Below are 17743 nucleotides of genomic sequence, written 5' to 3' on the forward strand. Positions count from 1 at the left end.
ATCCTAGTACTGGCACAATTATATCCATATGAAAGTCGTTTTATTAGTATAGCCAATTTCCCTTCTTGAAATAACACGTACTACTATTCGAATATTTGCAGTGACAGAAATGTGTCAACGCTGAGGAGTTTTACAGCCTAATACATTACATACACTGGCAGTATACACAGAGGAGGACTATTGTGCAGAGGAAGTGTCTCCATGCATAGACGAGTGCGTATAGATGTGCATGTGTCCGTAGAGAAAGCTGGAGCAGCAGCAGTCGAATCACAAGGGACATGAAATTTCAGGCTCTGCCTGAGAGCCTGGGCTTAACTGCAGTGCTGGCCGCTGGGCACGTACGTCCTTTGCAGGACCCAGCAGCGGGTAGTGACAGACCTGCGCATCCTGCAGCCTTCACTGCGGTCTCCAAAGGGGACAGTTTTTCCTTTCCGCTCTCAAATGCGGCAGAACATGCTAAACGGCTGTGAAAGTAGCACAGCCTTCATTTATTTGGGGCACAGCTTTTAACATAGAGAGAGGCTTTACAAGCTCCTTTACCATTGCCAGCTGCATTAAGAAAGTACTGGGGGGCTTTTAAGGATACACAGGGCAGTTTGTTGGCCAAACAAAGTTACTGGTTTTTTCAGCTCAAGATACCAAGGCACAGTAGAGGCTTAAAGGTTCAGGTCAACTCTAATTTTAACTAGAGTGGTTTTCTCACCTCTGCCTGTATCAAAGGCAGTATCACAGCATCAGGATTCAGTGTCAGCTGTCAGAGATTCGGTAGCAATGCAACCACTTTTATTCCCATTGTCACTATTTAATAAGGATGAAAATAGCCACCTCAGTGCAGCCCCCCTCCCTCTGCTTGAGAGAGAGACTTCAGCAGCTGGTTCCCAATCCCACCTTTAACCTTGGCAAAAGCAAATTCTACCAGAATCACCTTATTACACTCCATGACCCAGCTGCACCTCTGCAAAAGCAAATTCTACCAGAATCACCTTATTACACTCCATGACCCAGCTGCACCTCTGCAAAAGCAGCTCCCTTCAGGTGCATTCTTCAATTCTCTCCTCCACCTCTCACAGCAGCACCATGAGACAGCACCAACATTACTTACAACAGCAGCCTTCAGCCTCCACGCCACACTTTGGGGCCATCCTTCCTTCCTTCCTTGTTCTCCCTCCCCGGCCACCCTCCCTATTTGCCATTCCTTTTTCCATACCATCCCCAAAGTCTTCTTGGCACTGCCAAGTTCATACGTTCACATTGCTGCAGGGCTTTGTGGTTGCATTTCCACAGGGAGATTAGGGTCCAGCTAACACATTTGCATGGCACAAGCACTCAGAAGAGCAGGCGAGCCATGCCACCAGGTACTTGCTTTGACTCTTGCTGAGAAGAAAGTGCCCATTTGAGGAAATGATGAATTTTGCAGACTGCATTCAGAGTGCGTAGCACCAGTCTCTCTATTCACACAACTTCAGAGGTCTAATGCCCCCTTGCACAGGGAGACGGCACAAACTCGCTACCTTCCTACTCTGTAGGGGAAGGTAAGCTTTATTCGCTCCTTTATGGTAGAAGCCATCTCACCTTTTACCCTCCACCTTTGCTTGATGACAACAACTCTTACCTTCAGCAAGCAGGAGGAACCATCTGTGACAGCCAGGGTCTGTCTTGGGGCTCTGGCAGGATGTAGGGTAAGAGTAAGCCAACGTTCAAGATTGCCATAAATTTCTTTTGCTATACTAACTTCTGCGGGTTAGCAGCTGCACTCCACATTAAATGCAATAATTAAATTAATTAAGCTGGCCCTGCAAGTGCAGTTTGCAGTCCCCTCTCTGGTGAGACTTCTGTAATCAAGTTATAATAAAAATAAGTTAGAAAAATTAAGTATTTAAATTCTTACCAGTGCCAGAAGAAGATCCAACACTGCTCTGCCTTCTGTTTGTATCATCCACAAACCTTAGTAGCTCCTTAATAACTTCTGAGATGTGCACCTGTGCAAACATGTGGCAGGAGAGCTCACCTGAGCTGAATCAACCCCTGCCCATTAACCCCTCTGCTTGTCACTGCAGAGAGTCACACTCGCAGCTAAATTTGATCTCGCTGTGGTAGGAGTGCCCCTCTCATGGGGAAACTGTCTCCGCTGGAGAGTTAGAAAAATAAAACACCTAGACAGAAAATAGGTACTGGCAGGCAATGCTTTATTCTCATTGACTGTGGGGAACAGTATGCGTGAAAGCACCACTTGAGGCCAACAGAGTTAAGAAACCAGTTACATGGGTAACTTTTCAAACCTACTTTTTCAAGTGCTATAACTAAATGCATAAAAAACAGGCTCTGGGAGGCATCATGTGACATGCACAAAAGCTTTTTTTCTCCCAAGTGCAGAAACTTCCCCCCACATTCTCAAGAGCCCAAGCACAGCCGAAAAGCAAGTAAAACCAAAGAGCTTTTACTCAGCCCAGCAAAAGCAGCCTGGGCAGAGCAGCATTTACGGAGCTCCTGAGTGAGAGATCTGGAGAGGAAGGAAACAGCAAGAACAACTATTGAGGTAGAGGAAGCAAAACCAGGAGGCCCTCTAGAGATGCCAACCGCTTAAAAAAAAAATAAAAATTGCCTGTTAAAATAGATCTCGGGAGGTAGCAAACTGCAGGTGCTTAATTACATGACATAGTTCGAGGTCTGCTATTTAAACTCATCCATCCTTTAACACTCTCCAGTGTTTCACCCTTAGCATTGGGTGCACACATATAATCTGCGGAGCCCTGTCACGCCTGCAAAACAAGTGCATGCTACCAGGCTGTTCCTGTTTCTGGTAAGCTATTAGAAAAATTTCTTGAGATGCTAAACTCCAAAATGTTCTAGCGGATCTGCAAGGACTATGGCTTCCAGCAGGCTCTGCAGGATCCCCAGAGACACCAGTGTTTCAGAGCCAGGTCCCTGGGCTAGCTCACATGCCAAGACTTCAGAGATGAGTTCCTGAGTGCTCCCTGCTACTAAAAGTTGGGAGTTAAAAACAAAAAGCAGTAGCAAAAAAAACCCCCAAACATTTTAGAAGAGTCTACTAAATAACTTTGCCGCTTTAGTACTGTACTAAGAAGAAAAAGAGATTCCTTAAGAGGTGACCCAAGGCAACAATAGCATCTGGCAAGTTGGAATCCTGTACAGATATAGACATACCAAACAATGCAGCAAATAAATGCAAGACCCCAAGACCCCTGGGATGGGCAGATCTCCCTGGACTACTCTTTGGCCACCCCGCTTCGTACAAGGTCCTTGTACGTGTCAAGAACCTGTCAAGGCTCTTTTAACCTTCCATGGGCCCAGTGTGTTTCATGCCATTATTGTCCTATTTTTTTTCCTCCCCAAAACTTCCATTTTCCTTTCTTTCAGAACTCTGCCAGTATATTGCAGACTATATGAACATAGATCAGGCTGCTCTGTTTTCATATCTGACTATACAGATGCACCAACATCTGCTGCTTTCAGCCCTTCCTCTCTTCTCTCATCAGTTCTCCCCTTGTGCTTCCAAACCTTTCTATGGTGAAGGTCTGGCACATCCCTTCCTCACTCTGTTTCCTGAAGCTCAGGTTCAGAAGTGCTTTATTGCTCCACATATAAGGCAAACCCTTCACTTCTCAAAAGACAGAAAAAAAGACATTTAAAAAATGTATATCCTTTAAAAAACTATACCTTGTCCCACAGCTTAGGTCTCCCCAGCTTCTGTAGGACACCCTTAGCCCACTCACTGCCCAGCACTCCATGTTCCACCCAGCACCCCCTGCAAGGTGGCACAGCCCCCTGCCCCAAGCCCCTCTCCTGCACCTCCTCAGGTGTGCCCCAAGGTGCTGGGAGGCAGTCGGATGGCACCGGTCACCTCGCCACATCAGTCCGTTGCACGGGGGACTACAGACAAGATGCATCCCCTGAAATGGGAAGAAAATTTCAGTGCAGCTGGGGAGATTTCTGCTGTCATGGGACAGGGAGTCTGAGCTTGACCTGGACATCTCAGGTATCTGCCACTGCACCAGCAGCTACCAGAGACTTGTAAAGGGGCCACCCAGTAGCTTGGCACGTATGACATACACTGGCACATACAGTGAGATGCACATCCTCCGATAACCCCATGGCGTATCCTCTGGGCTAGCAGGTCCTGGTCTCTCATCGTCTGCTTCCCAAATCAAGCCATCTAATCCTGTAACCCCAATGCTTCCAAAGCCCATCTCTTACTTTGTAAGTAAATATATGTATATATACATGCACATCTCTTACTTTGTAAGTATGTATAGAAATATATTCTTTTCCTTTTTACAGTTACAAATTGCATTTACACACAGGTTGTTTTTTTTTTTGGTATCTGTGCAAGCATCTTAAGGAACATGAGCTCAAGATATAAAATTTTTGAGAATTCCTTTTATTTTTTATTAGTTTTTAAAACCCTACATCAAAATATATAATGTATGTCCGTAACAGGAAACTCTGTAGGGTAAATCCTTTTCTTCAAACACAAAGAATGAAACCAATGCCACCGCCACATCCACCTTTGCCTCCACCTTTCCCATCAGCTTCCTGGAGCACACCAAGCCTTCAATTAACATTCAGGTCCAAAATGTCGTAGAGGTTTTTCGCCACACACAGAGACTGCTTGGCGGCATGCTCCTTCAGCCTGGAGCCCATCACTTGGTAGAGGGTAGCTGCAAACTTGGTGACCACAGCCTTGACTTTGCTGCTTCGGGTAGGCAGGACCCTGTTTTCCAGGAAGGACCAGAGCGCGGGCAGGGCGTAGCGCTTGATGACTTGGGGTTTCCGAGGATAAACAGATTCCACAAGCACTGCCGGACAAGAGAGACAAGCTTCTTAAAAACGTTAGTGCAAACAAGTACCTACCTTTATTTTTGGTTCTTGGAAGCCTTTTCTGGCTAATATCAGCAAGCACAAATTGCCCGACGATCCAGAAACAGGCAACAGTCTCTGACCATCCACTGAACAGAACAATCAACCTCTGAGGACCTTAATTTCTCCAAATTAGAGGCTTTACATCTGTGATAGACTTAGCAAAGTGAATCATACACATTTTGCAAATCATTTCACTATCCGCTTCTGCATTACAAATGACAAAAATGTCAAATCACTGTTTATTTCCATTAAGAAGTTGTCTAAACCATCTGCTGAAGATTTTGAAATGCAGCTTAGAGAGGTAATTGAAAGATTTCTAATAAAAAGGATGATTACTTTTTTGTGACCTTTGATGAAAAATGCCGGAAGTCTAATTTGGCAGTTCCCTTTGCTCAGTGGCACACAGCGAACAGCAGTATTATACTACACTTCAAAATTCCAGCCCACAAAAGATGTGTGCTGCTTGACAGTTTTATTAGAAACATCAGTGACTAACTGATGTCTTTGGCAGAATGGTCTAGTTTGAGCTTTTTTCCCCTCATACTTGGTGGCTTCTAATGAACAGCTGTTTCAAACTTCAGGACGCCTTAGATAATTACCCAGACCCCATTGCCATGGCATTTGAGCATCTCATGATTTTAATGGGATTTACCCTCATAATGTTTTCTGAAATAGGGGAATAGAGAGAGAAAAATCTTACGCAGGGGGCTGACATTTAACCAAAAAACAAGCATTCCCTCTCATTCTCTCTGAAGTCTGCTCTCAGCTCATTTTCTGAACTATATTAAATACAAACAAAAATTTACTCCCAATAGGCTCCTCGCATGGCAGATTTTGCTGAGAGATCAAAATCTGAAATGGTCTGGAGACAGAGTTCTTATTTTCTGTTCAGTGGAAAAGTTATGCAGTAACCATTTATTATTCTGTAGTGGAAGGACCTTCATTTTCTCTACACCGTTAATCTAGCATCAGTCATCAACATTTAAACAGCTCCTGAAAGCACCTAAAACCAATTCTGGTAAGCAAGAAAAGGGTTATGGTACCTATTTGAAAATGGGAGTTAATGTGAGTTTAAATGCTATTAAACACCGTGGTCACCGTGGAGCTTCAGAAGAGAAAGCGCTGTCTGTTCCCTCTAAATCCCAGAGAGAACATCTGCTCTCTCCAAAGTAGTCCCAATTTATTTTCAAATGCTTTATTTTTTCAGGAGATTAAAATAACTCTAAGATTATATTCTATGTTTATGGAGATTTACTCGATTCAAATTATCTTTAAAGGCCCTTTTACATTCGCTGTGGCTAAACATGCCCTTTTGAGATTCATAAGGAAGAAGCAAAGTGTATTAAGCCTTGGATTACAAGATGCTGGCATAATTAGCAGTGGATTTAGCCCTAATTGAAGCAAGGCTATAAATGGTCTTTTCTAGTATATATTGAGATTATAATTTTTTCCATTCCTTGGCTATTGCTGGACATAGCAAGCTACTATTATAAATCAATTATCAGCTTCATTTGCGGTGTGTCGGACACTGCTGATACAGAAATAGACTTGTTTGCACATCCTGAAACGCTCAGAGTCCAACGTCATATCTGCAATACAGGCAGGGAGCCTCAGTAGGTTGGGCTGAACTGCCCGCTTCTGCCTCTCTGCCCCCAAATCCTGCCTTGCACAAAATCCTTGCCTGTAATATGTGTGTTGAGTTTTCATCTACGCTATGAGCCCCAGGCTCTGCAGAATTCAGCCTCAAAAGTTTCCAACAGGAAAACAAGAATCCCATGATGACAAAACAAACTGATCCTCAGAAACACCTGTTGCCACAATTTTTTCTAAAGGATGGTTGTTCGCTTTAGAAAAGGGACCTCTTACAGACCTCCATGGCCTTTACTGTACTGTCCTTCAAAGAGAGGAGCCAGCCAGGGTATTTTTAGCCCCTCTCTTTCCTGGAGGTGGGTCCCAATATGCCCCAGTGAGATCTCAGCGCTGGAGCCCAAGCACCATCCTCATCTCACACACTGCATGCCTCTGCAGCAGCCAGGCAAACCCCTGCCAAATACACCTACTATGTGTATTTTGCAGGACGGACAAGCTCGGGACCTTCTAGTGTTTGATGAGCTACTGCACTGTCTATTCAGAGGCATTTCTTCTAAGTATTGCCTCTGAAGGCTTCTTGACTTAGCAGTGGAAATTAGCTGAAGCAAGTGATACCTGAGAGATATTCTGTGACATCCAGCAGAGCTTGGCCACTGAGGAAACGCACTGGCTGGGCCAAGGCTTGCAGCAGCAATGCGTTATCTGAAAGAGAAACATTTCTTTCTACTCACTCTTCTGAGGTTATAAAGAAAAAGGGGGGGGGGGGTAGGGGCGGCAGAGGTAACTGCATTTTTTAAATAAAATTCTGCCATTTTCTCAGTGCTTTTCTTCTTCTTTCCTTCAGGCCTACTTGGGAGGATTTAAAATTCAAAAAGAAAAGCTCTAATTTCACATTTGTAAATACAAAGTTGACTGCTGCACAAGGAACTGTGTTAAACATGTCACATCAGGGCCCTCAAAATTTAAATCACATGTAAGCAGTGAAAAGGTTGTGCGTGCTGGAGCTTTGCAGAAGTGACGTCCTCCCTCGTCTAAGGAAAAGGGTGAGAAGGCTCAAAAGTCCACACATCCGTTCACATTTTAAGGATAAACTACTGTTAAATCTTTAAGTTACCTGTTGGAATCTACAGACAAGATTCCAAGTTACTCTTACAAGAGAGAATTACTGCTCATTGCCAACACCATCCACTCTTGGGGGCTCTTGTAACATCTCTGAAATCAGATCTTGGCAGACAGACTGGAAAACGAACTGATTTCCCAATACTTGACAGTCATATGTATTTTAGTTTTTCCTATGCTGTCTGTTGTTGATTTAGGGTCTTGTTTTAACTTATAAACTGTTGCCTGGCTTGTTCTGCAAGCCTCCAGTCTTACCACTTTGATAAGTCCAGCAAAGCTTTTCTCAGAGGCAGAATGCACGTGGGATGCGATACGATACCTCATGATGTCACCAGGAGTGGCACCGATAAAGCAGGCAACGTACTTCTTTGTGAACCACGACAGAGCTAAATCCTGAAGTGGTTTTAAGTAGCACTGTGCTATTAAGTGCTCCTTTTCACATGAGATACAAAAAGGAAGTCCCTAATGATCTTCTTGGAAGTGTGCAGTAAAGAACTGATCCCGCTATCCTAATTAAGCTTCTGCTTTGGTAATTACACTCTTCTCATCCACCTTTTTAAACAGACACTTCACTTTTTGCCTCACACTCTTGCAGTATTGGCAGACCCTGTTTCATACGTGCTGTTCCTCCCCAGAGAGTTAACTTACAGCTGCTGCTTTGAAAAAAACACCCTGAGATCTGGAGATGTTGAAGGAGCACAAAATGTTAATTAATCATTAAGATCAGTATCTACACAGATTTTCAGGGGAACACTTGGGGTTTGGGTGGGTGAGGGAGAACTGGTTGTTTGCTTGGTTTTTAGGAATCTAAGTGTATAGGCACTATTCACCTTTCAAGTTAAGGGTTTCAAATGCCCTGTGCATTTTGAAACAGTAAAGCTGGAGTCGATAACAAGTTTACCCAACCATTACTTTAGCTGCCTTGAGAGACCTAAAGGCAGAGGAGCTTTTAATGGCTGTTAGAGAAAACAAGGCAGCAGGCAGTTCAATTCTTATTAATTCAGCTTTAATTCTTTGCACTACATATTAGCTGAACCTGTTGGCCACAGGACACACACCCCAGCATTTGCAATACAAGCAAAAGAAGAATCTGCTTCTCTGCGCTCTCGTTTGCACTGTGGTCACCTCTTTGCTATGTAAACACCTACAGGGGAAATTTCCCTTCCCCTCTTGCAGAGGGCTGGTTCCTCTGGGAGCTACTCGGGCTGCTGGCCTCACTCCACACCCTAGTGTCAGGCAGCGGCCATCTGAATGGCATTTCTTTCAAGACAGAGGACAGGGTAGGACAGATGTCAGAGGAGAGCAAGATCTATGCCTTGGTCCCATTGCAGTCGGGCTTGATTTGCTGATTTGCCGCCATCTACAAGGTGGCTCCCTCGAGTGGGATTAGGGTCCCAGGTCACAGCTAATGAATGTGTGGGGCCTTCAGCTGAGGACGTCCAAGCCAATGTCAGGGTTAAGCTAAATAAATGATTCAGGCATTATTTGGAAGCAAATTAGTTTGTTGGTGGGTAGAATTTTTGTCTTGAGGATGGGGGGGATTTGTTTTGGGCTTGGGGTTTTTTTGTTTTGTTTTTACATCGAGTGATAAAGCAATTTCCTCACCAGCTTACATTTTTGCATGGATCATTAAAGGTGACAGATGAGGAAGTCTCACCTAAAACTCAGAATCTGAGGCATGTCAACACAGAGTCTTGGAGCAATACCTGGGCTCTTAGCTATGAAACTCAGTGGAGCAATGGGGCAAGACATTGTGCTCACTTACTCTAAGCTAGGAGCGTTGCACAATCCTTTAGAGTTCTTGGGGGGGGTTGTCATTTGCCACTTGATTTTAAATTGAAAAGGCAGACAATTTTAAAGCATGTGGGAAGGTTTCGCTCATGCATTTTTCCAGTAGACCCTTCCTTCCCCCACTAAAGCCCTAGGTGTTGAATTTTGAAATCTTTGTGACTCAGTTGCCTGTTTGAATTTTTGCAAATGTCCATAAAAATGAGCAGAACCAAAAAAATACATCCCACCCTGTTTGCTTGAACCTGTCTCTGGGTAAAGTCAGTGTGATGAGAGACAGATGTACCTCACTCCTGTTCTGACATCTGCGAGCATGGAAAATTTACAGGGATCTTTCAGAATTGGTGAGAGGGGAATGACAGAAAGCTACATACAAACCCCTGAAGGGATCTGTTTGCCCCATCCTCTATTAGCAGGATTCCGCAACTTTTCCCCAACCTTCTCCCAGGCACCACAAAAAATGCATAAGGGCCAAGAGCACTACAGGTCTCACACCCTTCTCCCCATTTCATGATCAGGAATAACCCTATACTTGGGACACAGAAAGGCAACAGGTCAGCAAATTCACTGAGTTTGCAAAGCAGCTGATGTGGAGAAAGTTGTTAATTTCCCTCTAAGACCTGCCTCTTCAACACTAAATTTTTCAGGCATATTCACCCAGTGCTGCATTTTCACAGCTGACATAAATCTGTGTGGCAAGGGCATTTACAGCAGACCTTGGCTATGTAGTTATTTGCTATAGCAATCTTGCCCTATGCAGAGCAACATGTGGAACAAGCCATCATTTACAGCTGGATTTATACCTGTTTGTTCTAAAGAAATGAACTTGGCAAATCATAAATTCCCTTTTTAAAAAAGAAGACAAAGAAGAAAGGTGGAAAATAGACAGGACTGGCTAATGCCTATAATGTAGAGCCTTCCAGGAAGCCGTACTGCAGCAGCTCTGATGGGCCAGTGTCCCTTCACACCAATAGCAAAGCAATTCATTTGGGAAGTAAAATCAGGCCCAAACAACCTCCAAAAACCCCTTTGTCCCTGAATTCTAGCAAAGTTGTACTCCAGGATTTATTGTTCAGCTCCTTCTGCACCAAAGCAGACAAGGAGCACAGAGCCAAAGGCTCCTGGGGCTTTGGGGAAATGCTGGTACATATTCAAGCCTGCCTGGGAACTGGTGCATAAAGACTGCACCACCACGGCTTCTGGTTACCCAGCTCACCAGTGACAGTTGGCAGGAATTCAGGTTCTTTGATATATAGCATAAATGACATGAACGATCTGCAAACCTGGAATCAAACACAGAATCCAAACACTTTATGTGGAACCCGCTTTTCTGTACATTTTAACCAGTGTAAGAAAGTCCTGGTGAACACTTTTATTGATGGCATTCATCTTTCCAAAACCAAACTCCTTGCATCTCTAAGTGCACACACACCAGCTCTCATCTCACATTTCAACAGAAATCAGAGCTGGAGTAAACAGCAGATGAAGAGCCCCAGGGACCAGAAACTTCTGGTCACAGCTGCAGCGATGACAGCAGTAACACAAGTATTGCCAGTGCGCTGCTGAATCTACAGCAGAAGATCAAGAGGGAAATTCAGGACTGGATTCATCTCGCCAAACTTTAAACACTTCACTGAGGTTTCAGTGGGTAGATGTAAACACCTACAGCAAGCTACACAGAGCAGCCTGAGTCTCTCTGCCTGATGGAAATGTGTGCAAAAAGAAAACCAGGCAACATCAACACCTCTCCACTAGATCCTTGCCGCTGGATCCTCCAGGGGATCCAGCTGCCTAAAACAAAGTGCATAAGAATAACCTACGAGTCACAGAGAACAACACTTTCCATAGACTTGGGTCTGGTTTTCAACTGTGTCCCCTGGCTGCAACCAACCCTACCAGCCCCTTCTTCACTTAAAGAGCCACCCAGTTGTCTGTCCTTGTACTCATTGTTGTGAATCATTAATATCAACCGTAAAACTAAGGTGAGACAAAAAAAAAACAACAACTTAGTATAATCCCATTCTATTTTACTCCCATCCTTTTACTTCTGCTTTTCTGACTCCCTTATTTTTAGGTTACTGCCTCCAAATTAAGGCAAATTTAAACCTGTGGCAGGTGAGGGGAAACAGGGAGCTAACTTCAGGACAGTATCTCCATATGCTTTTAAGAAATACATACTACCCACATGCATACAATCAGTTTCTAGAGCAGATCACAAGGAAATTATTCTGAATACGCTGACCAAAAAGTAGCTGTTAAAAGAAGTTTTGATGAACTGTAAAGACACTGATGCAGACTTCTGTAGTACTAGCCATGAAGGACCATGCCACTATATTTGCCAAGGCACAGCATGCAAACACAGTTTTTGGACTGCGATAAGGGATGGGCTGGAGCTGCGCTCTGTGGGGCAGGTGCCTCCAGCCGAAATGAGCCTGAGGATCCCTGAGAGCTTCAGCATGACCCTGGTAGGCAGCAGAACACATGCTGCACAACCTGCAGCAGGCCATATGGTTCAGGACACAGGGCAGATCGGGACCTCACCCTCTCCCTACTGCAGGTGCATATTTTACATCAACAGACATACTTGCAGCCCCATGCTCAAGCACCTAGAAAAGGGGACAATAATGGGCTCCTTTCCCTTCTGGAAGAAGGAAGCCAAGGCAATTCTAACCCCCCACACGTGAGACCTCCAGACTGACTATAGAACAAGCATTTCATCCTTCATCTGATCTCCACTGTGATCTTTCGTAACACAGTATCTTATTAAATTTAAGGTCTCAATCTTTAGATTCATAAGGACATTTTCACTGGGCTTTACATGGCTAAACTACTACCTAAAACTACAAAATGAGTAACTGAGTTCAAAGGTTTTCATATGGTAGTCAGCAAGGGACAGACACATCTGCTCAGGAGAGCTGCCACTGCCAGAGCGTGGAACAAAGCCCAGCGAGAGCAAAGAGCCTCCACCATCCTTCCCACCATGTGTTTCGAGGGAAAGGCACATTCCTTTCATCTTGTTTTAGTGGGTATAAACTTAACAGAACGCACATCTTAGAAATCCAATTCAATAAAAACAAAATGCATGCAGTTTCCCAGGAGGAAGAGGGAAAAACAGTCATGCCAGATGCTAGTCACTTCCCTCATGCTCTTCTGGCAGGAACTTAAAATAATCCCTATAATGTCTTCTCTACTGAGTTAATAATCAGACATAAGAGCCAGGTGATAAGCAGCATCCATTCAGCTGCAGATCACAACATGATACAACAGACTGGGATAGAAAGAATGCAGGCAGGACTTCATAAATATCTTGCAGCAGCTGGATATTTCCACAGACGACACCAGCTATCAATAGACTTGGTGTTCACTTGACTCTGAGACATAGAAGCCACAGTTGAGGAAAGTCAGTGTTAGAGGTCAGCCTTACCTAGGTGAGCAATGGATGCTTCCAGCACTTTCACAGCTGCAGCATAAATCCCTGAGCGTTTTGAGTTCAGGTTGTCAGTGACTGCTGCTACCAGAGGGACCAGCACTGGGTGTAAGGCATATTTGAGTATGGGCGTCATCAAAGCCAGCACCTCCAGCGCCTGCTGGTTCACTTTCTTGTTGCAATCCTGAAGTCTCAGGACAAAAATATCAAAAATCTGTTAAGAAAACAAACGACATGAAAGCTGGATTAAAACGTCTTTGTTTCAAGAGGGGATGTAGAAACAAGTACCCAGCAATGTAAAAGATGAATGTAATTCTTTCTGTCAGGTCAGCACTTGCTAGCACAATTTCACTGTTTTCCTGTGGGCTCCTCACTGTAGTGGTTGCACAACCTCATGCTGGTGGAAAAGATTTTCATATTTTATTAAGAGGTTTGGGTGGGGACAGGATAGTTCATATGCTGTTCTCTTTACCCACAAATAGTTAAATCAATCCCACATTATTAATGCAAAATAGTATCTTTGGTATAGAGGTATGAAAACAGGTATTTAAGATGGCCATTTTTCCATAAAGCTGTCTCAAGTACTGAGAGTAGTTTTCATTTTGCCAAAACTGTGACTGGATGAGATCCAGGTTTTGTTTTATCTGTCTCAGAACCTGCGTCTGGAGGAGTGCAGGGCTCTGATAAACTCTTCAGGATCCAGGCCATTTGTCTAGCTAACAGGTAGACTTCTGAAGTTTAATGTGCTGTGCAGTTCTCATGAGAGCAGGTTCAGTCCCTTGACAGCCACATTATCAGGTGCCATTTTTGGGAAAAGAGGAAAAAAGCAGCTGCTGGGAAGAGAAGGAAGAGAAGATCTGTCTCTAGCCACTTTCCTCCTCTTTCCAAAGAGAAAAAAGGACCCCTGGGAAGTGTGAGAACAGTCTTTCCTAAGCAGGAAGGGGATGAGGATGAAAGTGAATAGGCAGAGCTGTGTCCGTGCAAGGCAAGATAAAGTTTACAGGAGCATCCTTGAAAAAATAATATTTTATTTTTTTTTTAATCAGCCCAGCCTGATACTTCTCTTCCCCATTCCAACACATTCTTCTTCTAAAGAATAATTGCCAAGCTTTCAGTGGCTAGATTTCCTTTATTTCAACCTAACTGGTAGCAGGAGACAGCAGAAGCTACAGCAGCAGTAAACTGTCGTGATCTCATGAACAGCACCGATAGGCACCTGCCAGAGAAATACATCTGGACTGAAACTACTTGCCGTGAAGCCTGGAATTGAATTAAATTATTCTGGGTAAGAAGCGGCCAGCCTGTCCCAAACAACTAGTATGTAGTGCCAAGACACACTGAGTTAACTTTACTGGTACAGGTTTGGGAAGGGAGCTAATGGGAAAGGAGCAATAGAGATGCCCTGTATACCTGGACAATGTTAGTGGAGACGAACTGGGGGCTGCTTCTGCAGTGATCTAGGAGGAGGTCCACTCCCTCCATTCGTGTCTGGAACTCCGTGGCTGTCAGGAGCCTGGAAAGCTCCCTGAGCTGTTCAATTTCTTCCGCGGTCCGAAGTGATGTGCGACGGACTGTCTGACGGGGTAAGACGTGTACATCAGAGCCAGACCTCAAGCTGGAAAATAAAAACAAGGCAAGACCTTTTAGTGATAATGTCTTCAGTTAATTGTGAGGAAAACATCTTGAGGAGACTTCCTAATGACGTGATTTCAGCTAGATCCTATCTGAAAAACAACTTGGATCTCAGGACAATCGTTACCAGAGACAATTTGCAAGTAACATTATTGCTAGTGCTTACTCAGAAAAACCAAGGCACCAAGGATGGGATTCATCTCACTTATCTTCAGATGTCTTCCCAGGTACTCATCTAGCATCCCTTTGTGGGGAAAAATAGGCACTACTTCAAAGTTTAAATGTCTTTGGGCATTTGAATGGGAGGTGTCTGTATTATAAGGAAATTTCTTACTCTGGAGAAGTGTATCTACAACAGGTACGGGGATCTGGATAAATAGCTCAGATGCATCTGAACAGATGAATCCTACCCAGAGAAATTAAGGGGCATATCTGAAAGAATCCAGAGGCTCAGTAACAGAGATAAAAACAGAAGGCAGACATCCCACCACTACACTCACATTATTGCTTCCCTAGGGACTAGATCCACAGCTTAACAAACCTGATGGGAAAAATTCTCTTGAACCAACCTCTCTCTGCCATGAGCATGGGGAGATCCTAACTATGCTAATAAGAAGTGTGGTCACCTTCCTGCCACTACTGAGCACAACAGAGCTAAATAAATCCACTCTGTTATCAGAGAACAGGTACAAGTAGCTCTCCCACCGGCATGGGGAGACAGCAAGGACCAAATTCCTATCTTGAATGCTGACTGCAGCACAGGGGAAAAGAACATGCTGTCCATCAGCCAAGCAGTAATGGGTCTGAATGACATGAACAGCTACAGAAAAAGTCCACGTTGAGACATCTGTTGACCAGAACTGCTCAGGAATTGTCTTGCTGGTACTGTTTGAGGGACAGAAAGCCATGATTCAGTGAGGCCAAACCACATGTATCAAAAGTGCTATTTTGGGGAATGGCATCATGGTTCTAGACTGGGACTTCTCATCAAACCACCCATCTAAAAAAGACTCCACTCAGATAAGAATACCCTGATCGAAATTACTGGTCCAAAGTCAAACAGCAGAGACACGACCCTCTCACAGCCTCCACAACACTGTCCTTGCCACTGCACTGGATCTTCTGAGCTGCAACTGCTCGCTGTCTCTTCCTCTCTCTCAATTTTTCTAGAAAACCCTCCAGAGAACTTGTGTTCAGCATAATGCAGAAATAGACATTTTTTATCGTAGAAGATTTGTGGGGCAAGGAAACAATCTCTGGCACAGCTCATCTCCACCAGAAAGATTTTACTGAGGAAGAGACATGTAAAGCTTGTCATGCGCTTTGTCAGATATAACAGAAGTGCTCAGTACCCTCCATCAGAAGGCAAGTTGTCCTGGGACATCTTCAAGCCGTGGCTCCTAGACTTCCTGGTGTCCTTGACAGGTGGATATTCACATTTATGATCTTCTGTTCCCTAGATATATATAAAAAAAACATGAATCTATAGAAGATAAAATAGGAAATTACTTGTTTAAAACACAAGTTATAACCAGAATCACTGCTACCAAGAAAGGCTTAGGAAAACATTTCATAACTTAAAGAGGGAGACAGGCCAGAGATTCAGTGATGTCTACTATTTGTTTTCAATAACCCGAAGCAAGTTATAGGTGCTACTATACTGGGCAGCAGTAAAAAATCCTGAATTCATTATTCTTGAGCACAAATGGGAATAATACAAACTGGTAGGGAACAAGCTTTCTTAAAGGGAATAGCAGAAAACTTTTGGACTTTCTGGAGGTCCCACTGTGTTGGGAGTTGATTTGGTTCACACTTAACTCTCCCTATTCCTGCACAAAGGCACATTCCTTTCTAGAATGTAAATTAAGGGGGGGACACACGGACGGACCAAAACCCAAATAAAACAAACCAGGGATGAGTTTCCACTGGATGCTGAATTCACGAAGCTTCTTCCAGCTCCACAGTGCATGACAGCAGGGCAGTATTCCCAGAATACAGACAATATATGTACTAATTATGGTTGCCTTGCGCATCTTTTGTGTATTTGGAAGTTTTCTTGGCACTACTACTTCCTTCATCTGTTGCAAAGACTCTATTATCTTCAGAAGCACTATTCTCACTTCATTGCTTAATTGGGGGGGGGTGGGGGGAGTGTTGAGGTTTCTTATGCTTAAAGGTAAAACCATTTTCTCCTACTTCCCCTTCCTGTTTGTGGCTGATATTCAAAATACAGCCACTTTATTTCTAACCAAACTAGTTCGTTCACTGCCTGCAGATAAACAGGCTGAGGATCAACAGTTCATTCCCAGGAGCAAAATGATTCAGTGGAAGAAGAATGAGATAAAGAAAGAATAGGTATGTTTAATCTCATACTAGCAATCTCAGTACTTGCATATAGGAGACATTTCTCCTGCCAAGCACTTACTTGCTGCTTAACTGTTGCCATAACATCTTCCAAGTCACGTGAGGGGACAGACTGTTTCAAATACCTATCAAATTTTCGATGATTCATCAATATATTCATCATCTTCCGTCCATAACACCTAACGCAGGAAGGAGAGAAATGAATACAGACTACTACTGTTTTTTCTCCCTTGTGAATAAACAAAGGAAGTGTTAATAGAATAAGCTGATATTTTAAACTTATAATGTGCAATACATTCATGAGAAGGTATTACCCATTCAGCAAAGAGAGATATTTACCTCCACTTGTTGTCACTGCACAACACTGCCAGCTGAACACGAGAGGCAAGAAGAGAACACAGGGCAACAGGAAAATACAATTTCACTCTGAAATTGTGCGTATGCTTCTGTGGGATCGAAGGATCCCATGGGACGAGCAGAGCGTATCTCCTGCTTTGCTGTCATGGCTTATTTGCAGTGCCTTTCTGCTGTTGACAATAATTTACCTTTCTTTAACTGGCAGAGAAGCTAGGACAAATCGCCTCATGCTTACTATTTGTTTTCTATACTACATGTATGCACACGGGCAGCTAGCTGCTCATGTGTTCTTGGCATCTGTTAATGGGAATTTAAATTAATAATCAAAGTAAGGGGGTTTTTTGGTTGGTTGGTTGGTTTGGTTTTGCTACTATGGAACTACAGCTATCTTCAAGAGAAAATCTGGAGGTCGTTCAGCCACAGACAACAACATTATACAATGACTGGGAGGAAAAATTTGTGACTATCTTAGCTATATCTGAAGAAGAGGTTTAGAAAGACTGATTACATTGGTTAAAGACAGCTGGAATTTTTCTAGGACAGTCTTAGCCTTATCAGAAATATATGCTTGGGATCTTTCAGTGA

At 43.7% G+C, this 17743-nt stretch overlaps 1 protein-coding gene across 1 annotated transcript in view; it reads right to left on the reverse strand.

The window, feature by feature from the left end:
- Positions 1-4398: 4398 nt before the first annotated feature.
- Positions 4399-17743, reverse strand: part of LOC142037597 (TOG array regulator of axonemal microtubules protein 2-like) — a 38566-nt gene continuing 25221 nt past the window's right edge. The window contains exons 14-19 of the mRNA XM_075042042.1: positions 16863-16980; positions 15790-15893; positions 14216-14414; positions 12803-13019; positions 7087-7173; positions 4399-4817 (exon numbers count right to left, since the gene is read on the reverse strand). Of these exons, the coding sequence (XP_074898143.1) occupies positions 4573-4817; positions 7087-7173; positions 12803-13019; positions 14216-14414; positions 15790-15893; positions 16863-16980 (970 nt within the window). The 3' untranslated portion in view covers positions 4399-4572. The remainder of the gene's footprint in view (positions 4818-7086; positions 7174-12802; positions 13020-14215; positions 14415-15789; positions 15894-16862; positions 16981-17743) is intronic.

Source organism: Buteo buteo, chromosome 12, assembly GCF_964188355.1.
Source record: "Buteo buteo chromosome 12, bButBut1.hap1.1, whole genome shotgun sequence".
Lineage (NCBI taxonomy): Eukaryota > Metazoa > Chordata > Aves > Accipitriformes > Accipitridae > Buteo > Buteo buteo.